Source organism: Trichechus manatus, unplaced genomic scaffold (genome assembly GCF_000243295.1).
Source record: "Trichechus manatus latirostris isolate Lorelei unplaced genomic scaffold, TriManLat1.0 scaffold00052, whole genome shotgun sequence".
Taxonomy (NCBI): domain Eukaryota; kingdom Metazoa; phylum Chordata; class Mammalia; order Sirenia; family Trichechidae; genus Trichechus; species Trichechus manatus.
Genome location: NW_004443988.1, coordinates 15,281,034 through 15,306,975, shown reverse-complemented (window position 1 = coordinate 15,306,975; position 25,942 = coordinate 15,281,034). Strand labels below are relative to the sequence as shown.

General features: G+C 37.0%; 1 protein-coding gene across 11 annotated transcripts in view; it reads left to right on the top strand.

The window, feature by feature from the left end:
• Nucleotides 1-25,942, top strand: part of ATOSA (atos homolog A) — a 144,644-nt gene that overhangs the window by 79,497 nt on the left and 39,205 nt on the right. For 7 of the 11 annotated variants that reach the window (XR_002824322.1, XR_002824324.1, XM_023732503.1 and 4 more), the window contains 5 exons: nucleotides 14,604-14,788; nucleotides 17,106-17,308; nucleotides 17,599-17,724; nucleotides 18,476-20,300; nucleotides 23,761-23,880. Coding sequence is in view for 8 of the 11 variants with exons in the window: in XM_023732503.1 (XP_023588271.1) it covers nucleotides 14,604-14,788; nucleotides 17,106-17,308; nucleotides 17,599-17,724; nucleotides 18,476-20,300; nucleotides 23,761-23,880 (2,459 nt within the window). In the remaining 3 variants the exon portion in view is untranslated. Of the gene's footprint in view, nucleotides 1-14,603; nucleotides 14,789-16,204; nucleotides 18,382-18,456; nucleotides 20,301-23,760; nucleotides 23,881-25,942 lie in introns of those variants that run through there. The other 4 variants (XR_002824323.1, XM_023732501.1, XM_023732506.1 and 1 more) reach the window with 3 other exon arrangements.

Below are 25,942 nucleotides of genomic sequence, written 5' to 3'. Positions count from 1 at the left end.
GTGTAGACTCTTACTGGCAGTGTGCAAGTGTTTCTTTGCTCTACACCTTTACCAGCACTTGCTATTGTCAGAGTAATTTTTTTTTCTTCAAAATCTGGTAAGTGAAATGGTGTGTCGTTGTTTTAGTTTTTACTTTCTGATTATTAAGGAGGTTCAGCATTTTATGTTCATTAGACTTTCAGAATTCTTAGGTGAAATACTCTGGATATTAATGTTTTATCAGTTATTTTTGTTGTTGGTTGTTGTTTGCTGTCATTTCTGACTCACATCAACCCTTACATAACAAGCAGAACTGCCCTTATAGGGTTTCCTAGGCTGTAATCTTTATGGGAGTAGATCATCAGTCTTTTCTCTTGTGGTTTGAACCACTGACCTTTTGGTTAGTAGCCAAGCACTTAACCATTTTCCACCAGGGCTCCTTTTTTTTGCTTTAGATGATTTACAGAACAAATTAGTTTCTCATTAAACAATTAATACACATATTGTTTTGTGACATTGGTTGCCAGCCCCACAACGTGTCAACACTCTCCCCTTCTTGACCTTGGGTTTCCCATTTCCATTCTTCCAGCTTTCCTGTCCTCTCCTGCCTTCTGGTCCTTGCCCATGGGCTGGTGTGCCCATTTAGTCTCATATACGTGGCTGAGCTATGTGTATTATTGTTTTGTTTTATGGGCCTTTGGCAGAAGGGTGAACCTCAGGAGTGACTTCAGTACTGAGTTAAAAGGCTGTCTGGGGGCCTTGCTCTCGGGGTTTCTGCAGTCTCTGAGACCAATAAGTCTGGTCTTTTTTGTGTGTGTGAGTTAGAATTTTATTCTACATTTTTCTCCAGCTCTGTCCGGAGACCCCCTGTTGTGATGCCGGTGACAGCAGTCAGTGGTGGTAGCCAAGCACCATCTAGGTGTGCTGGACTCAGTCTGTTGAAGGCTGTGGTAGTTGTGGTCCAAGTCCTTTGGACTAATCTTTTCCCTTGTGTCTTTGGTCTCCTTTTCCCTTGTGTCTTTGGTCTCCTTTTTATCTGTTATTTTTATCGATCATTTTCTCCCTGTTTGACTTGTCTTTTCATCCTCTGTAGTTGGTGCTTTTGGTGTAGCACTTCTCCTCCCTTAGTGCACAGGAGCCTCCTTAGTGCCCACTGTTGATAACTGTGAATAAAGAGAATTATTTTGAATTCTTAACAGTTAACATGGAAAACAAAGTTTTGGAACACAATCCCTTTAGAAGTTTGAAGTTCCTTTCATAGGGGTTTTGGTAGAACATGTATGAGAAAACATGAAGGCCTGCATTGGGATGTTTGAAAGATGGGAATTTGGTAAAAGCCTGAGAAACAATTAGGAAGCAAAGTAATGGCTTTCCTTAAGTATTCCCTCCCCCATCTGTTCAACTTCCTCTAGCTCTACTCTTTTTTTTTTTCTAATTATCTTTTATTGTACTTTAGGTGGTTTACAGAACAAATATTTTCTCATTAAACAGTCAGTACACATATTGTTTTATGACATTGGTTAACAACCCCACAACCTGTGAACACACTTCCTTCTCAGCCTTGGAGGACCTTTTTTTTTTGGTGAAAATATACATAACCAAAGATACACCATTTCAAAAATTTCTACATGTACAATTCAGTGATGTTGATTACATTCTTGCAGTTGTGCTGCTATTCTCACTTTAGATGAACATTTATAGAACAAAATAGTTTCTCATTAAACAGTACACATATTGCCCTATTACAGTGGTTAAGAACTACATGTCAGCACTGTCCTTACTGAACCTTGGGTTCCCTATCACCAACTTTCCTGTCCCCTTCTGCCTTCTAGTCCTTGTCGCTGGATTGCTGTGCCTCGTTAGTCCCATTTTGTTTTATGGAACTTTACAATCCCCGGCTGAATGGTGAACCTCGGGAGTGACTTCACCACTGAGCTAAAGGGTGTCCGGGGGCCATACTCTTGGGGTTTCTCCAGTTTCTTTCAGGCCAGTAAAGCTGGTCTTTTTTGTGTGTGTTAGAATTTTGTTCTACATCCTTCTTCAGCTCTGTCGATAACCCTGTATTGTGATCCTGGTCAGAGCAGTCAGTGGTGATAGCCGGGCACCATCTAGCTGTACTGGATTCAGTCTGGTGGAGGCCTTGGTAGCTGTGGTCGATTAGTCATTTGGACTAACTTTTTCCTTGTATCCTGTTCTCTTCATTCTCCCTTGCTCGTGAAGGGATGAGACCAGTGGAGTATCTTAGATGGCTACTCACAGGCTTTTAAGATCCCAGACGCTCCTCACCAAGGTAGAATGTAGAACGTTGTCTTTATAAACTGTGTTATGCCAATTGTCTAGCTCTACTCTTAACTCTATTTTCTTTGCTTTTCCTCTCCCTGTTTTCCCACTGTTCTTTCCTCTTTGTTTATTTTATTTCTTTTTACCCCACCCCCTTTTTTCTCTATTTTCTTTTCAATTCGTAGTTACTTATCCTTTTTTTTTTTCTGGTTGTTTTCTTAGAAAGACTCCTGCCTGCACACGAATGACTCTGGGTGAGTTGTTAAGGAGCCAAGAGGGGAATGTGGGTGGCACTTGTATATTGGCTTTCTCTGATTGGGAATTCAGATTAGCGAGGAAAGGAGATGTCTGTTGTGGCAGCCAGTCACAGAACTCCGGAAAGAGAGTTGCCTTTCAGGACCGCGTGGAGTAGAAGAAGCTTTACCTTCCTTAGCTGCAAATTAACGCTATTTACTCTTTCATGGCCTAGTGAATATAACATTTGATAATAATTGGGTCAAAAATTCAACAATGGGTAATTGGATAAAGTAGATTGAAATTTTCCAACGAAGTCACCAATCGTTTTACTGCTATAAAAATTGTTATTATTTCTTTTGTGTTAGGCCTTTGTGGCACTTTAAGTAGTTAAAATTATTTTGCTGTTAAGGTGAATGAAGAACACCAAAGACACAAAGAAAGTATTAGCCCAAGAGACAGAAAAGGCCACATAAACCAGAGACTCCATCAGCCTGAGACCAGAAGAACTAGATGGTGCCCGGCTACCACCAGTGACCACCCTGACAGGGAACACAACAGAGAGTCCTTGATGGAGCGGAAGAAGAGTGGGGTGCAGAACTCAAATTCTAGTAAAAAGACCAGACTTAATGGTTTGACTGAGACTAGAGGGACACTGGTAGACATGGCCCCCGGACTCTCTGTTGGCCTAGAGCTGAAACCATTCCTGAGGCCAACTCTTCTGACAAAGATTAGACTGGACTATGGGACATGAAATGATACTCGTGAAGGGTGTGCTGCTTAGCTCAAGTAGATACATGAGACTAAACGGGCAGTTCCTGTCCAGAGGCAAGATGAGAAGGCAGAAAAGGACAGGAGCTGGCTGAACGGGCACAGGAAATCTGGAGTGGAAAGGAGATGTGTGCTGTCACAGTATAGGGAGAACAACTAGGGTCACATAACAATGTGTCTATAAATTTTTATATGAGAAACTAACTTGAATTGTAAACTTTCACTTAAAGCACGATACAAAAATAAAAAAATTATTTTGCTGGAAGATATAAGAATACCAATCATAATGCCATAGTCTCTTTCTTCGACATGTAAGCTTTCGATCTGTTCATAACAATCATTTGAGCAGTTTAAATGATATAAAATACATGACTTATAAAAAGTATTGATATATCTAGGATAGTGTTTCAAAATTATATACCGTATATATTTGTATTACTATGGTAAGTAGTAATAAATGCAGCGGCATTAGAAAAATTTAAGAAACATTTTAAAGCATAGAAAATAATTGACATTCCTAAATCCCAAGTGTCAAGTAGGAACCTTGCCTTCCTATCGTTAATTTCCATTGGTGATCCTAGTCATTCTAATCATTAATAGCAGAGTTAGTGCTTAGAGAATTAGCCAAAGTTTTCCCTTTGATTTTTTTGGAATTTAGTATGATAAAATCTGTGAGGCCTACCCCTCAAAGTTACTTTAGGTTGTATGGAACCCACTTCCCACATTTTAGAAAAACCACCTCTAGATGGCAGAACTGGCTACTAAGTATTATTTGAATTGTGTGTGTGTTTTAAAAGCTCTTTATTAAAATATCAGCGTGAATAAGTTGAATTCTATTTTAAAATCATAGCAAACAAAACAAAACAAAAAAATCACAGCAAAACAAATTTAAAGCAAAAGGACCTCTTGGGCATTGCCTGATGCCCTGGCCATCTTCAGCTTGCCATATTTTTTCCTAATTGTAGCACTAATAATCTGAGCTTGCATGTCCTATAACATCTGCATCTGTCAGAGTTGGTCATACTTTAATAGATCTCAAGTTGATCTATAAATGGCAAAGCCTTTCAATTAGCTAAATAACCACATGTAAGCCCTCCTGTGTACCAGGCACTGTGCTAGGCTCTGGTAAGAGAATGATGAATATGTTAGATTTGACCCTTACACTCATAGAATTTATAGTTAAGAGATAAACAGGCCATTACAATGGTGTAGTAATTACAGTGGGAACACATGAAGCTTATGAGAGGATTTCTCTCTGCATTTACTTTCCGCCAGACTTGAAATTTAACTGAATTCAGGAGCTAGAAAGAGATTGGCTACTTGGCAACTTCTCCATGGGAAAATAAGCAGTGTGTAACAGTTCTGGTTGTTTGTTTCCATTAATCTGACTTCCTGCCCCCTCCTCCTTGCCTTTTCATCTTTGGTCTAGGGTAAATGTTTACTATTTGGTTTCATTTAGATGCTTATTTTGAGGTGCACAGTACTCACGGGTGATATTATTTATTTTATGGGCCAATTTGTCATTTAGCCAGTTGCTTTCAAAAGTCAGTTCATGCTATTTGTTTATAGATGATTTGTCTTTTTCATAATAGAGTGCCAAGGATTTAAAAAAAAAAAAAATCAGTCTAAGTTTTTCCCAGTTTGATTAACAACAAAAGTAAAAAATATTCTTGTGTTTGAATATACTGTACTGTAAGTGAGAATATTTATGTGTAGCTAATATTAATAAGGGACAGTGGTGGTTCAGTGGTAGAATTCTTGCCTTCCATGCAGGACACCTGGGTTCAATTACTGGCCAGTGCACCTCATGTGCAGCCACCACCCAATTGTCAGTGGGGCTTGTGTGTTGCTATGATGCTGGACAGGTTTCAGTGGAGTTTCCAGACTAAAACGGACTGGGAAGAAAGGCCTGGCAATCTACTTCCAAAAATCAGCCGGTGAAAACCTTATGAACCAAACAGTCTGACCCACAACCAATCATAGGGATGGCACAGGACTGGGCAACATTTCATTCTGTTGTGCATGGGGCCAACTCAACGTCAGCTAACAACATTAATAAAATAATAGTGCACATATAAAAATCATTCTTTCATTTACAACCAAATCAGTGTTTTTAGCACTTGTCACTAAGTCAACTCTGCCTCTTATTCTCTGCCTGAAGACTTTGCATGGTGTATAGAAAGTGAGTTGCACTAGAAATCAAGAAGCCTGGATTCTAGTTTACAGTATGCAACTTTGAGCAAGAAAGTTGATGCCTTTGTACCTTGTTTCCTTCGTGTGGAAATAAGGAAGATTGGGCTTGATTTCTAATATCCTTTACCTTTCTCACTTAAAACACACACAACACACGCCTTTGAGATGGGAGCATACATAGATGAGAAGCCAAAAATACTTCATTGTATGTGGAATTCAACTAATTAGGAGATCTACCTTTATAAAATATTAAGAATATTATTATAAAGAAATCAGTGGGATGGTGTAACTAGAGAGCAGTTAAAATAGTGCTGAGTTTTACCTGAAGTGATGGTTGGTTTGCCCTGATCTGTCCTTGTTTTTTTTAATGGTCACTTTTGTTTGTGAGATAGGTGGCTAAAGTTAGCAGTACAGTTTGTCCATGGAACAGAGTGAAACCCACACAGACGTGAAATTAATGACCTTAGGACTGTGCCCCAGTTACCTGAAGTAACCATTCATAGACTAGATGGCTTACATAAGTTTCAGCGAAGAGTACACAGTAAGTGAAAGACAGTGTGGAAAGGAGTTAGGAGAGAGCTCTTTTTTGGAAAAGATGAGTCAGGAAAGCTCTGTCAGAAGGCTTTGAACTGGTGAAAAGAAGAGGAGGAAGGTAAAAAAAGAATGAGCAATGAGTGACCCAAGGTAGGAAATGAGCAAGGGCATTGTATAGAGAGCAGTTTAGCTGAAACATGGAGACTGTGTAGGGAGCAATAAAAGATGAGATGGAGAAGCAAAGGTGAAAATGCTAATACCCATTGCTGTTGAGTCAATTCTGACTGATAGTGACCCTATAGAACAGAGTAGAGCTGCTCCATAGGAAGCCCTAGTGGCGCAGTGGTTAAGAGCTTGACTGCTAGCCAAAAGGCCAGCAGTTCAAATCCACCAGCAGTTCCTTGGAAACCTTATGGGGCAGTTCTACTCTGTCGTATGGGGTTGCTATAGGGTCACTACGAGTCGGAATTGACTCGACGGCAACTGTTTTTTTTTTTAATCTTTATGGAAGCAGACTGCCACATCTTTCCCCGCAGAGCAGCTGGTGGGTTCAAACTGCCAACCTTTCAGTTACCAGCTGAGCACTTAACCACTGCAACAGAAGACCCTAACAGGGAGCCTTAAATTAAGCAGTCACCTCAGTGTATAACTCCAGGAGGAAGTATGTAATCAGAATCTGATTGGTGCTGCCTACCATTTTGCAGTGCCCAGCCTGTGCAGCTGGCTCTATGCAATGTCCTTGGCCCTAATGCCAGCTTAAGAGTTTACATTGGATCTAGTAGGCAGTTAGGGAGCCAGTAAAGATAAACAAAAATCTTTGAGATGAGAAGAATGTGATGAAATGGCTTTTCAGGGAGATTGATCTGCACCATGGTACAAGATAAATAAGGAGGGGCCTGGTGTCCTAGACTAAGAGATTGTTGTAGTAATTCAGGTATAAAGCAGTAAGAATCTATCTAGGTAACTGTCATGAGGATGAAAGAGAAGAGTTTGAATTCAAGAGAAATTTAAAAGAACACGGTAGTAATATTTAATGACTGGATTTCAGGGTTATAAGAGGGAGAATGTTTCCAAACCACTCCCCTCCATGGACTGAGATGGGGAAGCAATTAGAACTTCTTTATTCTTGTTTTGGGATTTGAAGGCAATTCTGTATGAGTGATGATATTGCGTAATTCATACTTATCCTGCATTTCTAGAAAGGGCTACTGTAATACATGAATGGGCATTGTTTTAAGGGAGAACTAGGTGTGTATGCTGTTCTATTTATCGTCTGTACTCCTCAGAATAATTGACAGTGTATGTTGTTGTTGTTAGGTGCCATCGAGTCAATTCTGACTCATAGCGACCCTGTATACAACAGAACAAAACACTGCCTGGTCCTGCGCCATCCTTACAATCCTTGCTATGCTTGAGCGCATTGTTGCAGCCACTGTATCATTGAGGGTCTCATCTCATTAAGGGTCTTCTCTCCTTCACTGACTCTCTACCCTACAAGCATAATGTCCTTCTCCAGGGACTGATCCCTCCTGATAACATGTCCAAAGTACGTGAGACATGATCTTGCCATCCTTGCCTCTAAGGAGCATTCTGGTTGTACTTCCAAGACAGATTTGTTCATTCTTTTGCAGTCCATGGTATATTCAGTATTCTTCCCCAACACCACAGTTCAAAGATATCAGTTCTTCTTTGATCTTCCTTATTCATTGTCCAGCTTTCACACGCATATGAGGTGATTGAAAACATCGTGGCTTGGGTCAGGCGCACCTTAGTCTTCAAGGTGACATCTTTGCTTTTCAGCACTTTAAAGAGGTCTTTTGCAGCAGATTTGCCTAATGCAATGCGTATTTTGATTTCTTGACTGCTGCTTCCATAGGTGTTGATTGTGAATCCAAGTAAAACGAAATCCTTGATAATTTCAGTCTTTTCTCTGTTTGTCATGATTTTGCTTATTGGTCCAGTTGTGAAGATTTTTGTTTTCTTTATGTTGAGGTGTAATCCATACTGAAGGCTGTGGTCTTTGATTTTCATCAGCAAGTGCTTCAAGTCTTTCACTTTCAGCAAGTAAGGTTGTGTCATCTGTGTAACACAGGTTGTTAATGAGTCCTCCTCCAATCCTGATGCTGCATTCTTCTTCATATAGTCCAGCTTTTCGGACTGAATAAGTATGGTAAAGGCTACAACCCGGATGCACACCGTTCCTAACTTTAAACCATGCAGTATCCGCTTGTTCTGTTCGAACGACTGCCTCTTGATCTATATACAGGTTCCTCATGAGCACAATTAAGTGTTCTGAAATTCCCATTCTTCGCAATGTTATCCATAATTTGTTATGATTCACATAGTCAATTGCCTTTGCATAGGCAATAAGACACAGGTAAACATTTTCTGGTTTTCTCTGCTTTCAGCCAGGATCCATCTCACATTAGCAATGATACTCTTGGTTCCACGTCCTCTTCTGAATCCAGCTTGAATTTCTGGCAGTTCTCTGTCGACGTACTGCTGCAGCCGCTTTTGAATGATCTTCAGCAAAATATTACTTGTGTGTGATGTTAATGATACTGTTCGATAATTTCCACATTCCTTTGGGTCACCTTTCTTGGAAATAGGCATAAATATGGATCTCTTCCAGTCGTTTGGCCAGGTAGTTGTCTTCCAAATTTCTTGGCATGAACGAGTAAGCACCTCCAGTGCTGCGCCGTTTGTTGAAACGTTTCAGTTGGTATTCCATCAATTCCTGGAGCCTTCTTTTGTGCTAATGCCTTCAGTGCAGCTTGGACTTCTTCCTTCAGTACCATCAGTTCCTGATCACACGCTACATCCTGAAATGGTTGAACATCAACCAGTACTTTTTGATATAGTGACTCTGTATTCCTTCCATCTTCTTTTGATGCTTCCTGTGTCATTTAACATTTGATAGATGTATGTTACATCTGTCAAATCTTCCATCATCACTATCTACTGCGATCACTATTGTCAAGGTCACCAATGACTTCCTTATTGTCAAGTTCAATGGCCACTTCTTTGTTTATATTTTATTAAACCTCACGACTGTTTGATACCATTGACCATGTCCTCCTTCTTGAAACATTTTTTTCTCTTGGTTTCCATGACATCACGCTTGATTAGTTTTTCTCTCATCTCGCTGGCAGTTCCTTTTGCTAATTCATCTTCTTCTACCAAATCTCGAGTTGTTGGAATGCCCCAGGGCTCTGTCCTCGATTCTCTTTTCTCTTCTACCTTCATATTCCGCTAGGGAACTCTTGACTCTAAATTCTCTCCAAATGCCAATGAGTCCCACAACTGGACAACTGTAATACCTAGTATACCGAACTAGTACATCTACTTTGCTTCTCTCTTCCCTATTCTGTTATTGACATAGCAGCCAGAGTGATTATTTTAAAATGTAAATGAGATCATGTCATTTAGGATAAAATTCAAACTCCTTTCCCTGGCTTCAAAATCCTTTGTGATCTAGGCCCCAACCTTTTTTTCCAACCTCTCCCACTAATTCCAGCCTCACTTGCCGCCTTTTAGTTCCTTCTTGTTCCTGGACATGACCAGTTCATTCCCACCTTAGACTTTCTGCTTGGAATGCTTTTTCCCCTAATTTTTGAATGTTTAACTCCTTGTCCTTCATACCTTACTTTAAATGGTGCCTGTTCAGAAAAGCCTTCTCTGACCACTTCATGTAAAACATTCACATAATCACTCTCACATCACTCTTTTTACAATTACAGCATGGTATTTATCACCATTGATGTGATCTTAGCTGTGGGTTTTTCTTTTATGGTCTTTTCATGTTGAGGAAGTTATCTTTTATTCCTAATTTATTGAAAGTGTTTTTACAGCAAATGGGTGTTGGATTTTGTCAGATGCTTCCTCTGCGTCAGTTGAGATGATCACATGGGTTTTCTTCTTCCTTCTGTTAATGTGGTATATTATATTGTTGGATTTTCTCTTGTTGAACCACCCTTCCATACCTGGGATGAATCCCACTTGATCCCAGTATATAATCCTTTAATATGCTGCTGAATTTGATTTTGCTGAGGATTTTTGCATCTATATTCATAAGGGATATTGGCTTGTAGTTTTCTTGTGCTGTCTTTGGCTTCATTATCTGGGTAGTGCTGGCCTCACTGAATGCATTAGAAAGTGTTCCCTCCTCTTGTCAGAGTTGGGTGTGAAGGCGGTATCTCTTTGTGGTTATTCTTAACACCCTTCTCAGATGTCTCCAATCCAGTTCATGTATGTTACAGATACTATCAATGTGAGGTTCTAGTTCTTACCTAATTTAAAAAAACAAACAAACAAAAAAAAACCTTTAAAACATTTTTATTATGATAAAATATATGTAACAAAAGATTTGCCATTTTAACCATTTTCAGTGACATTAATTACATTCATCATGTTGTGCAACCATCACCACTATCCATTTCCATGTTTTTCATCACCCTTACAGAAACTTAGTACCCCTTAAGCAATAACTCCCTGTTTCCTCCTCTGCCCAGCCCCTAGTAGCCATTAATAAACTTTTGTCTCTATGTGTTTGCCTATTCTGGATATTTCATATAAGTGGGATCATACTATTTGTCTTTTTGTGTCTAATTTATTTCACTCAGCATAATGTTTTCAAGGTTTATCCATGTTGTAGCATGTATTAGAACTTCATTTCTCTTTATGGCTGAATAATATTCCACTGTATGCATAGACTATATTTTGTTTCTCCATTCGTCTGTTGATGGGCACTGGGGTTGTTTCTATCTTTTGGCTATTGTGAGTAGTGCTGCAATGAACATTAGTACGCACGTATCTCTTTCAGCAATGAATGAAGGTTCCATTGGTTTTGATTTGCATTGCCTTATATTTTTAAAAGAAAGAAAAAATTTTAAACTGCTAAGTTCCAACTTCTCAACACGGGAATCAAACATAATGTTACTTAGGTGTGTGACATCACAAATTCCTGTATTAAGTAACCAAACTGTGACCTACTTTAGAGATAGTGGTGGTTCCAAAAAGCAATAACTCTAATTAATTGAAATATATACCATTAGGTAATGTTTTTACTTACATGCTGTTTTTCAGTTAATAGGCCTGATCATTTATCTAATATCAGTCAGAGAATAGTAATTTATTTAAAATTTAGTATATGTATTTTCATGTTTGCTATATAGGACTGATAATAATTTGTTTTGTTAACTATGCAAATTTTCTAATGATTGCTATGATTCAGTAGTCTCATTTATTAAAATTAAGACACCCATAAATTTTTCCTGACAAATTCCTAAAAGTTGTCATCTATAGTCATGTGCACTTAGATAGTACTTTGTGTTTCATAACACCGTCATATAATCCGTAATACACATTGCCGTCGAGTTGATTCTGACTCATAGCGACCCTAAAGGACAGACTAGAACTGCTCCATAGGGTTTCCGAGGAGCAGCTGGTGGATTCGAACTGCTGACCTTTTGGTTAGCAGCCTGAGCTCTTAACCAGTGTGCCACCAGAGCTCCATAATCTGTAATATTCTTGCAATACTTATGTAATAGTTGCATAGATAACTAATAGATAATTAATATCATCTCTAATTTTTTTCAAAATTTTCATTTAAATATTTTATACCCTGGTTAAATTCAATAAGTCATCTAAATGATTGCATTTATAACTTCCTCCCGGACTCCAGTCATGGTTTTAGATTTTATTTAATTTACTACTTCAGGAGATAATGATTAAAGCAAGCAAATTTTAGCCAAAGGTTATATTATTCAAAAGTGCTTTTTCATAACAGTTTAGTTTTTATAACTTTAAACTTTATGATTCTCCTATTGTGTACTGATCCCTTAACTTTTAGCACTGAAAAATAGAAATTAAATTCCACATTAGCAAATTTCTTTGGTAATAGTTTGTGTTCTATGGGGTGATTTATAGAGTCATGTACCGTTCTAGTGCTTCATAGGAAGAGTTGACAACCTCTGTTTACATGGCTTGAATGATGCTGTGGTCACTGTGGGTTGTCTCGGTGTCCAACAGCCATAACCAGGTTGATAGATATTCCTTCTTAGCAGTGGCCCCTAAACTTTTCGTGAAGACCCCTACTTGAGGTAAAAATTTCGCAAGCCCCCCCACAATAGTAGTTTTAGTATTTATCATTAAGAAAATAGAAATGTTGTAAGAGTTACTATTAATTCAGTGGTACTTTTATATAGATTTATATTTTAGTAATCCTAATAGTATCTATAGATTTTTTTAAAGTAGTATCACATATGTATGAGACATCACCTTGGTTGCAAACAGTCCTTGACAGTCACTTGGACTAGCTGCCTTCTAGACATCATTCAGCATTCCCAGATTAGAAGGCACTGCTCTGCTACAATTCTTAGCCCCCTAGGATTACTCCAAATGCTGGGAGAGGGAACAGGATGAACCCAGAGAATCTGTTGGGAGCTAAGATCATGCCATGTGGCCCATGGCAAGCCTGTAAGCCTTGAAAACCCAGAGAACTACCAGGGAAAGGGTCTGAATGGATTCCTTTTGCACATCTTTTGCCTCCCTCTTTATGAAGGATACTATGATTTCACTCAGTGAGTCCCAGGAGACCCGCCATAGGAGAGCCTTGACTTATGGCCTACTTGGTTCCTGGAAGAGAGTTGAAATTTGAGCCTTTTCTCCCTAACTGGTATATTATTGTAAACTAGAGTTCCATTCCTGGAAACAAATTCTGTACCATAAAAATACCAAAATATATTATTAAAATATATGTTGATATATATTATTTTCATTTAAATTTTAAAAACATATATTGTTATTAGGTGCCTTCAAGTCTATTCTGAGTCATGGCAACCCCACCTGTTACACTGTGATCCTAATGGAAGGAGGTCATGAGGGCTTTTCTTCTGTAGGTCTGCTGAGTGGGGTCGAACGGCCAACCTTTAGGTTAGCAGTTGAGAGCAAACCATTTGTGCCACTTAGGGACCTACAAATATACATTGAAGTTACACATACTAACATTATATAAAAGTAAATTATAAAAAACAGCATGTGTGGTGGTCTAAGGGCACAGATTCTGGAGCCAGATTGTTTAGGTTCAAATCTCAACTCTGCTAAGTCCTAGTGGTTGATCTTGGGCAACTTATCTATAAAAGGATGGTAATAGTATCCACTTTTTAGAGCTTCTCTGGGGATTAAATGAATTAATATAAAGGAAGTACTTAGAACTGGTAATGCATGGCAATGGTAAATTACTATCTAAGTGTCGGCTGTTATTTTTTATGTTGCAGTGGTCATATTAGGGAAACTTTTCTGAATGGTCTTTTTAAAATACCAGTTCAATCAAGTTGGCTCTCAAGGCTTCTTCTTTTCCTGAGAAGCTTTCCTGAGGCCAGAAATAAGCATTCTTCATCAAACCCTTGAAGGCTGTTCACAATCTGGCTTCAGCCCTGCCTTTTCCACACTATCTCTATGTAAATCCTCGACTCAAGCTGTACCTTCTCTCATCATACCTTAAGTATGCTTTTCACATCACCATTCTGATCGTATTATTTACCTCATTTGAAATGGCCACTTATCTTTGTTAGTCATATGTACCCACTGCTCATAGTTCAGCTCAACACCTGCCTCTTTTGCAAAAGTTTATCATTATTGTCTGACTTCTTATTTTGAGTATATTATATGCTGTATTAAAAAAAAAAATCCTAAGGTTTTTGACACTAGGAACTGTGTGCAGTACAACTCTGTCCCTCATCACCTAATGCAGTGTAGTAGGCACTTTAGACATTTGTTAGTTAATTGACAGAGATAAGTGAAAGCAACTTTTCCAGGATCACACAACAAATTGAATTGTGTGTGCTCAGCTTGTGTACCAGGTAACAATTTTGCAAGTTAACTGCTTAAAACAATGAGAGCACTTGTGAGAAAATTTTAAATTACTACAACTAATGAAGAAAACATCTACAGGTTAGATTCTTTGGAACTGCTAAGTAACAAATAGCATACTTGATATATTGTAAAATAGGTCTGCCTCTCCTGCTGGATAATTAATAACATTTTCTCCATCTAAAAGTACTACTACTGTACTGCAAAGGCAGACGGGACCCCATGGCTCTCAGTGTCCACATCACAGAGTTAGGGCTGTGAGTGTAAGGAGCTAAAGAAGGCAGGACGGGAGAAACAGTAATTTGGTCTGCATCTCTTTCTAATATTTAACAATAGTAATAAAACATCTTAGCCGAAAATATGTGACATAATAAGACATTTTAACATTTTGGCTATTGGTGATGTTTTATGTATTCTATATAAAAAATATAGTTGTCTGTAAGATTTTGAATGTATCCCTAGATATGTCCCTAAAAAAGTTTAACAATTTTATGCCATAATTTTAACCAGCTTTGTCTTAGTTGGAATTTGAAGTTATCATCTCCTCACTTCTCTGTACTTTGTGAATCAAGAGTTTATTTTGATTGTCTCATCTTCATTCTCTTTTCACTCTTTGTTAACGAATATACTTGAGTATGGAATTTGTGATTCATTATTTTAGGTGTAAAAGGTAAATTCTTATTAAGAGTACGTTAAAGTGATCACCCTTCTTTCCCTTTATTTTTTTTTTTTAATACCAGATACTCTAGATGAATATTTTGAATATGATGCAGAGGAGTTCTTGGTGTCTTTGGCCTTGCTAATCACAGAAGGACGAACGCCTGAATGTTCTGTAAAAGGTCGTGCGGAAAGTTTTCATTGCCCTCCAGCACAGTTCTGTTACCCAGTAACAACCAGACATGAGTGCAGTGACAAGCTGGCCCAGGTGAGCATCATGTGTCTAATGCTTTTTATTTCTTTTATATAAACTAGTTTAACTTCTGTCATCACTTTCATTACATCATTCTTTACATCATAATTAAAATTTCAAAAAAATATAAAATTCATCATAACCATAAAGAAAAAGCAGAAATAATAGTAATAATTCCTGGACCATAGCTAATAGCCTCGGCTCTTAAACAAGGCTCTTAAAGGCATGACAGGTAGCTTTGCTGATCAGTAGGCAGGTGGGCAGCCAATTTCATACCTAGCTTCTCTTCATACTCTAGATTTAAGACTGCCATTGCTGCTGTGGTTTAGCTTTATTTACTTTTAAAGCCTCAGCCCTGGCTTATCTACTTTGTGTTCTCGTTCTATCTTGCAATTGGAAGAACCTTCCAGCAGTTATCTGCCCTCAGGGATAAACCTGAATCTCAATCTTTTCTCTAGTAACCCATACATCAGAATGTGAATTTAAGTTGATTTTGCTTTTAGGAAGTTAGTTTATTTAATAGATTGACGTTGATTATTTTCATCACATTAACCAATTTCGCTCTCATATTCCTTTTCTTTTAAATGAGGGGATCCTTTTTGCTATCATATTACTATTTTTGTATAATACTGTTAAAACTAATTTTTTTTTGTAAAACCAAAAATCCAAACCCATTGCCGTCAAGTCTTCCGACTCATAGCAACCATGTGGGACAGAGTAGAACTGCCCCACAGGGTTTCCAAGGAGCGGCTGGTGGATTCCAACTGCTAACCTTTTGGTTAGCAGCCAAGCTCTTAACCACTGTACCACCAGGGCTCCAATTTTTTTGGTAGGTAATGTATAATTTGCTTTAAAGATTTTTCTCAGTTATCAGTTTCTCAAATGTAATCCTTTTTTTTCCAAATATAATTTTATTTATTTTGCTGTTGTTGAGAATATGTACAGCAAAACGTGCACCAATTCAATAGTTTCTGCATGTACTTTTTTCCAGTTGTGTAACCATTCTCACCCTCCTTTTCTGAGTTGTTCCTCCCCCATTAGCATAAACTTTACATTAACACAAGTATAACATTACCCCCTAAGATTCCTATCTAATCTTTCGAGTTGCTGTTGTCAATCAGATCCCATGTAGATAGTTCTTAAAAGAACGTTATGCTCAAGGCAGACCTTTTTTTACTAGTTCAGCTAAACTATTGTTTCATTTCAGGAAGGTTTCAGGGGATATTTTTGGTTTAGAGTTTAAAAATTATCTCAGAGCAATAGTTTCAGGGGTTCAGCCACCCTCCATGGCTCCAGGAAGTCTGGAGTCTATGAGATTTTGAAATTCTGTTCTGCATTTCCTCCCTTTGATCAGGATTCTTCTACGGAATCTTTGTTCAAAACGTTCAGTAATGGTAGCTGGGCACCATCCAGTTCTGCTGTTCTGGTGGCAAAGGAGGCATGTGTTCATGGAGCCAATTAGCCACACATTCCATATCCTCCTCCTCTTCCTGACTCTCCTTCTTCCTCTGTTGTTCCAGGGGAATAGAGACCAATCATTGTGCCTTGGATGGCCTTTTGCATTGAACTATGCATTGAACTAGGAGGTGGAACAGAATCACTAAACATGTTATTAGGCCAATTAACTAGGATGTCCCATGAAGCCATGACCCTCAACCTCCAAACCAAGAAACCAAATCCCATGAGGTGTTTGGTTGTACATAATCAGCCTCAGCAGCTACTCTTTTTTTGGTCATTGTTGTAAATATATCTGGCACACAACTTTTGCCAATTCAGTTTTTTACAGGTGTGCAGCTTATTGCCAGCAATTACAATAATTGGCTGTGCAACCTTACCCTTAATCATTGCAATATTTTCATCACCATTAAATATAATTCTTTTAAATGTACATTTTTTCTTAAATGTAAACTTTTAAAATCTTGTCTATTTTGAGTGCTTAATGAGAATGAGTTTTTAATATTTTAGTCTTCAGACTTAGAATCATTCTTTTCTCTATAATATGATTAATTAACAAACGAGGCAAGACTGAGCCACCTCCAAGGCCTGTCAGACACTGTGTGTGGCAGCTCTTTTTTCATGAGATAGAGCAAAGATACCCTCCTCAGGAAAATTTGCATCATAACTGCTGTTGAATACTAATCTCTGCACTTTAGAGCTGACAAGTATTAATTTACTATTTGGTGAGGGCACCTAAATAGCCAAGCCTGAGCAAAGCTCTGCAATAGATGAGTCATTTCTCATACAGATGCCTGCTTTACAATTAAATTTTCAAATTTAAATATAAAATTGAATGGGTTGTTGCAACATCTTGCTTATACTCCTTTTCTCTAAGTGTCGCCAAGCCAGACGAACCAGGTCTGAGGTCACGTTGTTGTGGAAGAATAATCTTCCAATCATGGTGGAAGTGATGCTACTACCAGACTGCTGCTACAGTGATGATGGGCCCACCACAGAAGGAATAGATCTAAATGATCCTGCAATTAAGCAAGATGCATTGTTATTGGAAAGATGGATCTTGGAGCCGGTTCCCCGGCAGTAAGTTGTAGAAGTTAATTTGAGGTTGTTCTTGGTAAATCCGGTTTTCCATTACTTTCTATACATTATTTTAATAATGATCATGGGTTTGAATCCCTCTATATTTATGTAGTAAAACAACCTTTTCTTTTAGATATTTAGTGCTTATGTGACTTCAAGTGACATTGGTTGGTATACTCCTATGGTCTTGAAAGTACAGGTCCCAAGTTATATGTTTACTTTAGCTTCTACATATCTAAAATTCAGTCATTTTGTACTTGCTGACATTTATATTATGTTATTTCCCTTAGGAATGGTGATAGGTTTATTGAAGAGAAGACTCTTCTATTGGCTGTCCGCTCATTTGTGTTTTTTTCTCAGTTAAGTGCTTGGCTGAGTGTTTCTCATGGTGCTATTCCACGAAATATTCTTTACAGGTATGTGTAGGACAAAAAAAAGGACAGTGTATATTCAGCCACATTGGCTAACTACTGATTGATATTTTACCTTTTAAGTGATTTTTTTCCTTCATTCCTAAATGTAAGTCGATAAAACTTAGTATGTTTTTTCTCAAAACAGGTTCAAGAAATTTAAATGAGAATCATTATGAATTTTACTTGTTGAATTAAATTTGAATAGAATTATTTCAGAAAACTTTAGAGAACCGAGAATGGATTTGGTACTATCATTATAAAGTGGAAAAACTTTCTGGGCTACTTAATTTCCATAATGATAGGCTTGCTCCATTTTTGGCATCTTGAAAAGTATAAATATGCAGGCTGCTGAACAACTGTCTAATTGTTGTTTTAGGCAGGTGACCAGGAGCTGGAGAGTATCTCTTAGTCTCTTTGCACAATAGAATTAGCTGAATCCATTTAAGAGTAAATACCAAGTCATGTATTTTTTCATGTTTTGACAAATAATTTTAAATTATATTCCTAAGCTTTAATGCTTAAATGTTCTGGTGTTCTTAAAAAGATCATTTCTATTCCAAGCACTATCTATTATACCACTTATTTTTGTTTTATTAGACTGACATGCATGGTAATGTGGCTTAGTAAAGCCTCAGTGATAACTAATGCAAACAAATACAAGTAAGTATATGCCTGCTTTGAAATTTTTATAATATACAATAATAAGGATATAACTTTAATAATCCATTGATTCAGTGTTTTTGTCTGATTCCAGAATCAGTGCTGCTGATGTAGACTTACAGTGGAATTTTTCCCAGACTCCAATTGAACATGTGTTTCCTGTTCCCAATGTTTCTCACAATGTGGCCTTGAAAGTCAGCGTTCACTCCTTGCCCAGACAATCTAATTACCCAGTTTTGACCTGTAGTATTCACACTAATATTGGCCTTTATGAGAAAAGAATTCAAGAACATGAACTTAAAACCTATCAACACCGCAATTCTAATGAAGTAGAACAATGTACAAACAGTTCACAGCATCTGTGTAGCAAACAAACTTGGACCATGGCACCCGAAAGCATGTTACATGCAAAAAATGACACAACTCCAGAATATACTACAGCTGTCAAAAATGTCAAACTATATCCAGGCACTGGCAGTAAATCTGACTACGGAGCATCGCAAGCTAATATTCTGGGCTTCAGTGGTATGGAAGATGTAAAGTCACAAACGTCAGTGAGAACTTTAAAATCATTTTCATTAATTGATCCCAGTGTCCCAAGCCACCAGAGTTCCTGGCAGTCAGTTGGTGAGACTAATCCCTTAATAGGCTCTTTAATTCGGGAACGACAAGATGTTATTGCAAGAATTGCTCAGCATTTGATTCATTGTGATCCAAGTGCTTCACATGTTTCTGGACATCCACTTAATACCCAAGAGTCTAGTTCACTTAATTTAAAACTTTTCCAGGTTTCACAAGAAAATGAAAATGTGAGGAAGTATAAGGAAACTTTCTCCATTTCTTTTGGTTGTCCTGAGTTTACCTCCCCAGAAGACACCAGTGAGGGGAAAATTCGAGTAAAACCAGAAACTCCTCAAAGTGAATCTTGCATTTCTAATAGGCATTCTTCTCGTCAGTCCATTGGTGACACTAATCCTTTGATAGGCTGCTTACTCCAGCAGCGGCAGGATGTCATTGCAAGGATTGCTCAACACTTAGAACACATTGACCCAAGGGCATCACATATCCCCCGGCAGTCATTCAGCATGTGTGACTCCAGATTGGTTCCTTCTAAAACTTGTAGGAGTTCATATGAAGACAAAAATTTGTTGAAGAAAAACAAGGATGACATCTCAGTTTCCATTTCTAACCCAAAATTTTCATTGTTAGAAGACAGCAATGAAAGAAAAAACCTAATACCTGATAAATCTTTTAGTTCTTTTAAATGCAGTGGTAAATTGAAGTCCTCTTTGAAACCTCAAATAAGAGGAAATCAGCACCAGGAAAATCCTAGTGAAATCATCCAAACTACATTTCAGGAGACACAGAATAAAGCTACTAATTTATTAACTTCCTCAAATGTGTCTCCTTGCAAAGAAAATAACTTAGATTTGTCAAGTAGGTTGGAAAATACACTTTCTGGGTATCAATTTAAGGAGCAAGAAACGAGCAGTGAAATTGATAAACAGTATTCAAATTGCAACAGTACTGACAAACAGCTTTGCATGAATAAATATAAGGAAAAAATGACAATAAATGAAAATTGTCATCCAGAATCTTTTAACAGTCACCAAATTGACTCTAAAGTAAAAGTTACTATCCTGGAAATGTCAGAATATCTGCACAAACATAACAATAAATGCTCAAATGGTGACTCAAAAAGGCCTAAGACGTGTGAGAAAGATACTCAACTTAATAGTACAGAAAATTATTGCAATAAAGATAATGAAGGTTTCAAATGCAAAAAGCCAGACCAGTTAAAAAATGAACAAGATAAGAATGAAGACTCAACTGATGAAAAATCTCGAAACTTTTCTGAGAGAAAGGGTATAAGAGACTGTTTGTCTACATGTGAACGACTGAAAAGTATAGAGGCACTGGTGGGTAACAGTATTTCAAATATAATTCCCAGTCGTTCGTTATGGTTTGAATTTTGTTCATAAGAGATCTAGTTATGAAAGCCCAAGGTGCCCATTATCAATAGAACACATAGTCTGATCTAATATACCTACAGAACTATTATTAACATCCTCGAAAAATAACCCATTCACTAAGAGCAAATGCTAGGTAAGTAGAAGAAATAAAGATCACACAGGTAAAAAAAAAGGTGGGGGGAAGTGATATCTTTTTTTTTTTTGACTGCTAATATGGCAGTGATGTTTTTCTGGTTTTTTTTTTTAACCATTAGATCTATTATTTGGATCTTTTAAGTCCATTCTTTTTTTTTCACCATATTCTGTTCAGATAAACTAAAACCAAACTTGTTGCCATTGAGTGGGTTGCAACTCATAGCGACACTGTAGGACAGAGTAGAGCTGCCCCATAGGGTTTCCAAGGAGCAGCTGGTAGATTCGAAGTGCCGATCTTTTTGATTACCAGCTGAGCTCTTAGCCACGTAGGTTTTTAATGTTTGGTCTGTAGATTCAGGAGAATGAATGTTATGTTTGTTGTTGTTAGTTACCATCGAGTAGATTCCAACTCAGGGAGACCCCATGTAGTACAAGTAAAATAATGTATTTTATATTATATATTCTTAGTATATTACTCTCAGTTATATCACATTATAGAGCATTTGGTTCTTTTTGGTGCTTTCCAATAGGACATGTAGGATAGTTGTCATGAGGAAGGTGGGACTCAGGGAGATTAACTGACATACTAGTAGCTGTACAAGTCATTAGTGGCTGAACTGGCACACACATCCAGGTCTCTTAACTCCTAACCCAGGATTCTTTTCTACTACCTTATAATTATCAAGGACAAATTTGTAGACTATCACATCCCTTGGTCCATTTTAATTCTTCATGTTGCTCTTTGTTGTTTATTTTGAGTAAACAGGAGTCAGAAATGAAATTCTCAGTAGCTTAACATATTGTTTGTTAGTAGCTCTGGCCTAGTACAAGCAGTATGCCCATTGTATTGTGCCTTTGATCAACTAATGGTTTTAGGAGTATCTGTAGGGAAATCACTAGGCTATTTCTCAAAACACCTGGGTTCAGTCCTGATTTCATAGTTTGGTCTTTGAATGACATTGAATAAATCATTTAACTTCTAATAACCTCAGTCTCCTCAATTTTAAAATAAGAACATTAAAGCTCTTTTTGCCTATCTCACAGAATTGTGATGATCAAATAATAGATTTGAAAATATTTTGTACACCTTCAGTGTACTGTATAAACACAAAATATTTAAGTTACTTTTATTTTAGTTGACTTCCCACCAAGCCACTTTTTAACTTCCAAAAATGATTATTAGGCTCAAATTTCCATTATTTCCCCAAGCAGTATCCCAAATTTGTATCTGAATTTATGGTAAGCTACTTCTTACCCTTGATCAAATCTGAATGACCTTGGTTCATCTACTTTATTACTTAGATTAGTTTTGCTGTACATTAATGTTTTAAATTGTGCCATGATCCCAATTTATATATTTCAGTGATAATTTCCTAAAATTTTAATTGTCACAGAACCCTACCCTGGCTTTAAGAATATTTGTTTTCATGATCCTTTCTGGAACTCAATGGGGAGGCTTAATCTGGCCATGGTATGTTTCACGTCACTAAGAATCGCTTTGTCACGCATGTGTTTTCAATATGATACAGCATTTATGATGTGCCCAGGCATTCTTCTGAATATTTTACACAAGTTAGCTCACTTAATCCTCTCACTGCCCTATGAGTTTTATTAATCTCATGTTATGAATGAGAACCTGAGGCCTAAAGGGGTTAAGTAACTTGCCCGAGGTCACAAAGCTAGTAAAGCACTGTGGAGCTGGGACCCAATTTAGTCGTTTCTCACTTTTATACATGTGTTTTTATGAATTTCTGACCTTTGGGTATAAACTCACCCAGATTCTTAAAATTAGCCAATTTCTTATATCACTTCAAAAACATAGTACTGTGACTGCATTGTATATATTTTTAAATTCACAATGTTTATTTTTCTGTATCACACCCCCACCAAATTATATCCTCTGCAGATGGCTGTTTATATTGACATACTTCTGTATTTTAAAATAGCAAACTAAAACTTTTTCTGTACTTGTGAGTAGTTGTGTTTTCACAAATTAAAACAATCAAAATATTAATTTACAGGGCTGGATTAAGGCATGTGAGGTCCCTAAGCAGTGATAATCTGCGATACCTCTTCCTCTGCTTACTCACACATTCGTATGGGATATGTGAGTTAGGTATATATACGTGTGTGTGTCTTAGCTATCCATGATGTAACTTATTTTTAAATGCGACCATAACATTAGCAATTGAACGCAAAAGTAGCATATGCCATTTTAGTGGAATAAGGTGAACTGGATTATAAAATTTTTAGTGGGTATGAGATACTGAGATTTTTACTAAATACGAGATTTTCTACAAAGAGAATATTCCACATATTCTACAACAAAGAAGATGAGTCAGTGAACTTAGTTGTTTTAACAATCAACGTAAAATTCTGTTGATCTCCTTCAACGAAAACTTTATTTTCACCAATTTTGCTTTAAGTGGCTCATACTTCAATTCTGATGTTTGTCTAGTAATAAATGCTATAATTATAAATAAACAAATATCATAAAAGAAAATTTAATCATCAGAAAATAAATATTTACAATAAATTACTGTATTTTATTTTTAGATAGCTCTTTCATCTTTAACATGTTATAATTAAAAATACTTCTTTCAAGTCTTTGCTTTTATAAATTCTTCAATGATTTCATCATAATTAAGCTGCTGAACAATATCTACTTCCATACATAATAAGGATAATGAATCGAGTCTTGAATCATTGTTGTGCCCTCACTTTTCCTTGTGTCCTGTCTGCTTGGCACCTATAGGTCTTTGCTTTGGACATCTGGTACCCCTTTTTTGTTGATGTCCTAAGTACATGCTTATTGGGTAATCTGTCCCTGATTAGCTTACTAGATGCTAGATTCTATTTATAAATATGTTGCTAGGTCAGTTGTATTTTAGACACACTTTCTTTAGAACATTTGCATTTATTCAGCATATTACAAAATTCTCTTAGACATTGTTTTCTGAGTCCACTGCCATTGAGTGGATTGCGACTCATAGCAACCCTATAGGATAGAGTAGAACTGTCCAATAGGGTTTCCAAGGAGCAGCTGGTGGGTTCAAACTGCCAGCCTTTTGGTTAGCAGCCAAATGCTTAACCAGTGTGCCACCAAGGCTCCTGAACAGAATCATACATATACGCGCACACACACATAATTTGTCAGTCTGTCTCAGCCATCAGCTTCATCAACCAAGGATGTTTAAGAATGAGTCTAAAATCCTAAAGGTATTTAAACATTAAATTAAATATTGAAATTAAAATCTATTTCTTTTCTTAGCAGAGGAGTATACCACTGAAACATTCAAACGTCTGGCAAAAACATAATTTTCGTTCCTTGGATGGAACTTCAACCAGGGCCTTCCATCCTCAAACTGGATTGCCTCTTCTTTCAAGTCCTGTAAGTACTCTTATCTGTTATCTCATGTTTCAAACTTGAAGAAACTTATTTGAAGTGTTAATTTAATTCATATTTTAGATGAAAAAAATCTTAAAATACCTTCAAAATAAATTTCTAGCTGGAAAATATTTTTGATAGCACATTTCACATCTAAGTGATAAAATTGGGAAAAAAATGAATAAAGAGGAAATTTATTGTATCAGGATTACATAATTTCTCCAAAATACTTTCTTTTGCCTAACATTTTAAATGCTGTTCAGTGTAAAGAAAATACTTGGTGTCAAGTGGATTTTATATAAATAGATTTGTATCTTAATACTGAAGCTGGTTGACACCTTCAGCTGAATCATCTGGGAATCAAATTCATGGCTGTATGACTTGAAGCCCGAGTACTTAATCATCTTACTCAAAGGCGTATAAATCTCCCACACACTACATTTACAGATAGATAGATCTGAGTGTGATGGCTAAGAGCATGGCTTTGGAGTCACACTGGCTTCATTCTAGCTGTGTGACATTAGGTAAGTAACACAACCTCTTTGAGCCTGTTTTCTCTTCTGTAAAATGGGGATGATAATGCATACCTTGGTGTTGTGAGAATCTTTCCAACTTGCATGTTGCATATGATTTTACCTTTAATTTACTCTTGAGTCTTTTTATTTTTAGGATATTTTGAGTTAGGTGGTGGTTTGTTTTCTTTAGTGTAGTGTGGTATACAATGGTGGTTGACAGTGCAGAGCAGTAGTTTCCAAACCTATTTCTGTGAATCCTCAAGGTTTTGGGGAACGCTTCAGTGGGTTGGAGGTGGGCATCTCTATTTAATTCTTTTTTCTTCTTTATTTCAAAATTATAAATGTTTTTGCCAGAAAAATACAGCTTAAGTATATAAAGAAAAAAGTAAAGATCTCACCTATATTATATACTGGAATTCCATTTAAGCTTTGGTTTGGGAAAAAATGGTTGTGCTTCTTAAAAAATCAGCCCTAACACTTGAGGTATAAATTATTGAATGGGAAACTGATTTGCTCTGTAAACTTTCACCTAAAGCACAATAAAAAAACAAAAAATCAAACCCTACTAAGGGAGATTTTATTAATTAAAATTTTTTCACATTAGTCAATAAAATTAGAAAATAAGAACATTATGTAATAAAGAACATGGTTTTAAGTAAATTGTTAAGAGAGAAGTTTTATTATTTTTAAGACATGCTTGACTTTCATTTGAAACGTATTTTGTCAATTCAAAAATTTAGTCTTTTACAACCTACAGACTGGAAAAAAATTTTTGACTATGACAGATCCAATCAGTGTCTAACCTCTGATATCTACAAGATACTGCAAAACCTCAACAACAAAAAGACAAATAACCCAATTAAAAAATGGGCAAAGGATACAAACAGGCACTTCACCAAAGAAGATGTTCAGGCGGTTAACAGACACATGAAGAAATTGCCAACGATCATTAGCCATTAGAGAAATGCAGATCAAAACTACAGTGAGATATCATCTCCTCCCAACAAGGCTAGCATTAATCCAAAAAACACAAAATAAGAAATGCTGGAGAGGTTGTGGAGAGACTGGAAAACTTCTACACTGTTGGTCGGAATGTAAAATGGTACAACCACTTTGGAAGTCAATTTGATGCTTCCTTAAAAAGCTAGAAATAGAAGTACCATATGATCCAGCTATCATGCTCCTTGGAATATATCCTAGAGAAGTAAGAGCCATCACACGAATAGATATATGCACACCCATGTTCATTGCAGCACTGTTCACAATAGCAAAACGATGGAAACAACCTAGGTGCCCATCAACGGATGAATGGATAAACAAATTATGGTATATCCGCACAATGGAATACTATGCAACGGTAAAGAACAGCGATGAAGGCATGAAACATAACATGGAGGAATCTGGAGGGCATTATGCTGAGTCAATTTGGTCAGTCACAGAAGGACAAATACTGTATAAGACCACTATTATAAGAACTCAAGAAAAGGTTTAAACACAGAAGAAAACATTCTTTGATGGTTACGAGGGTGGGGAGGGAGGGGGAGCGTTAT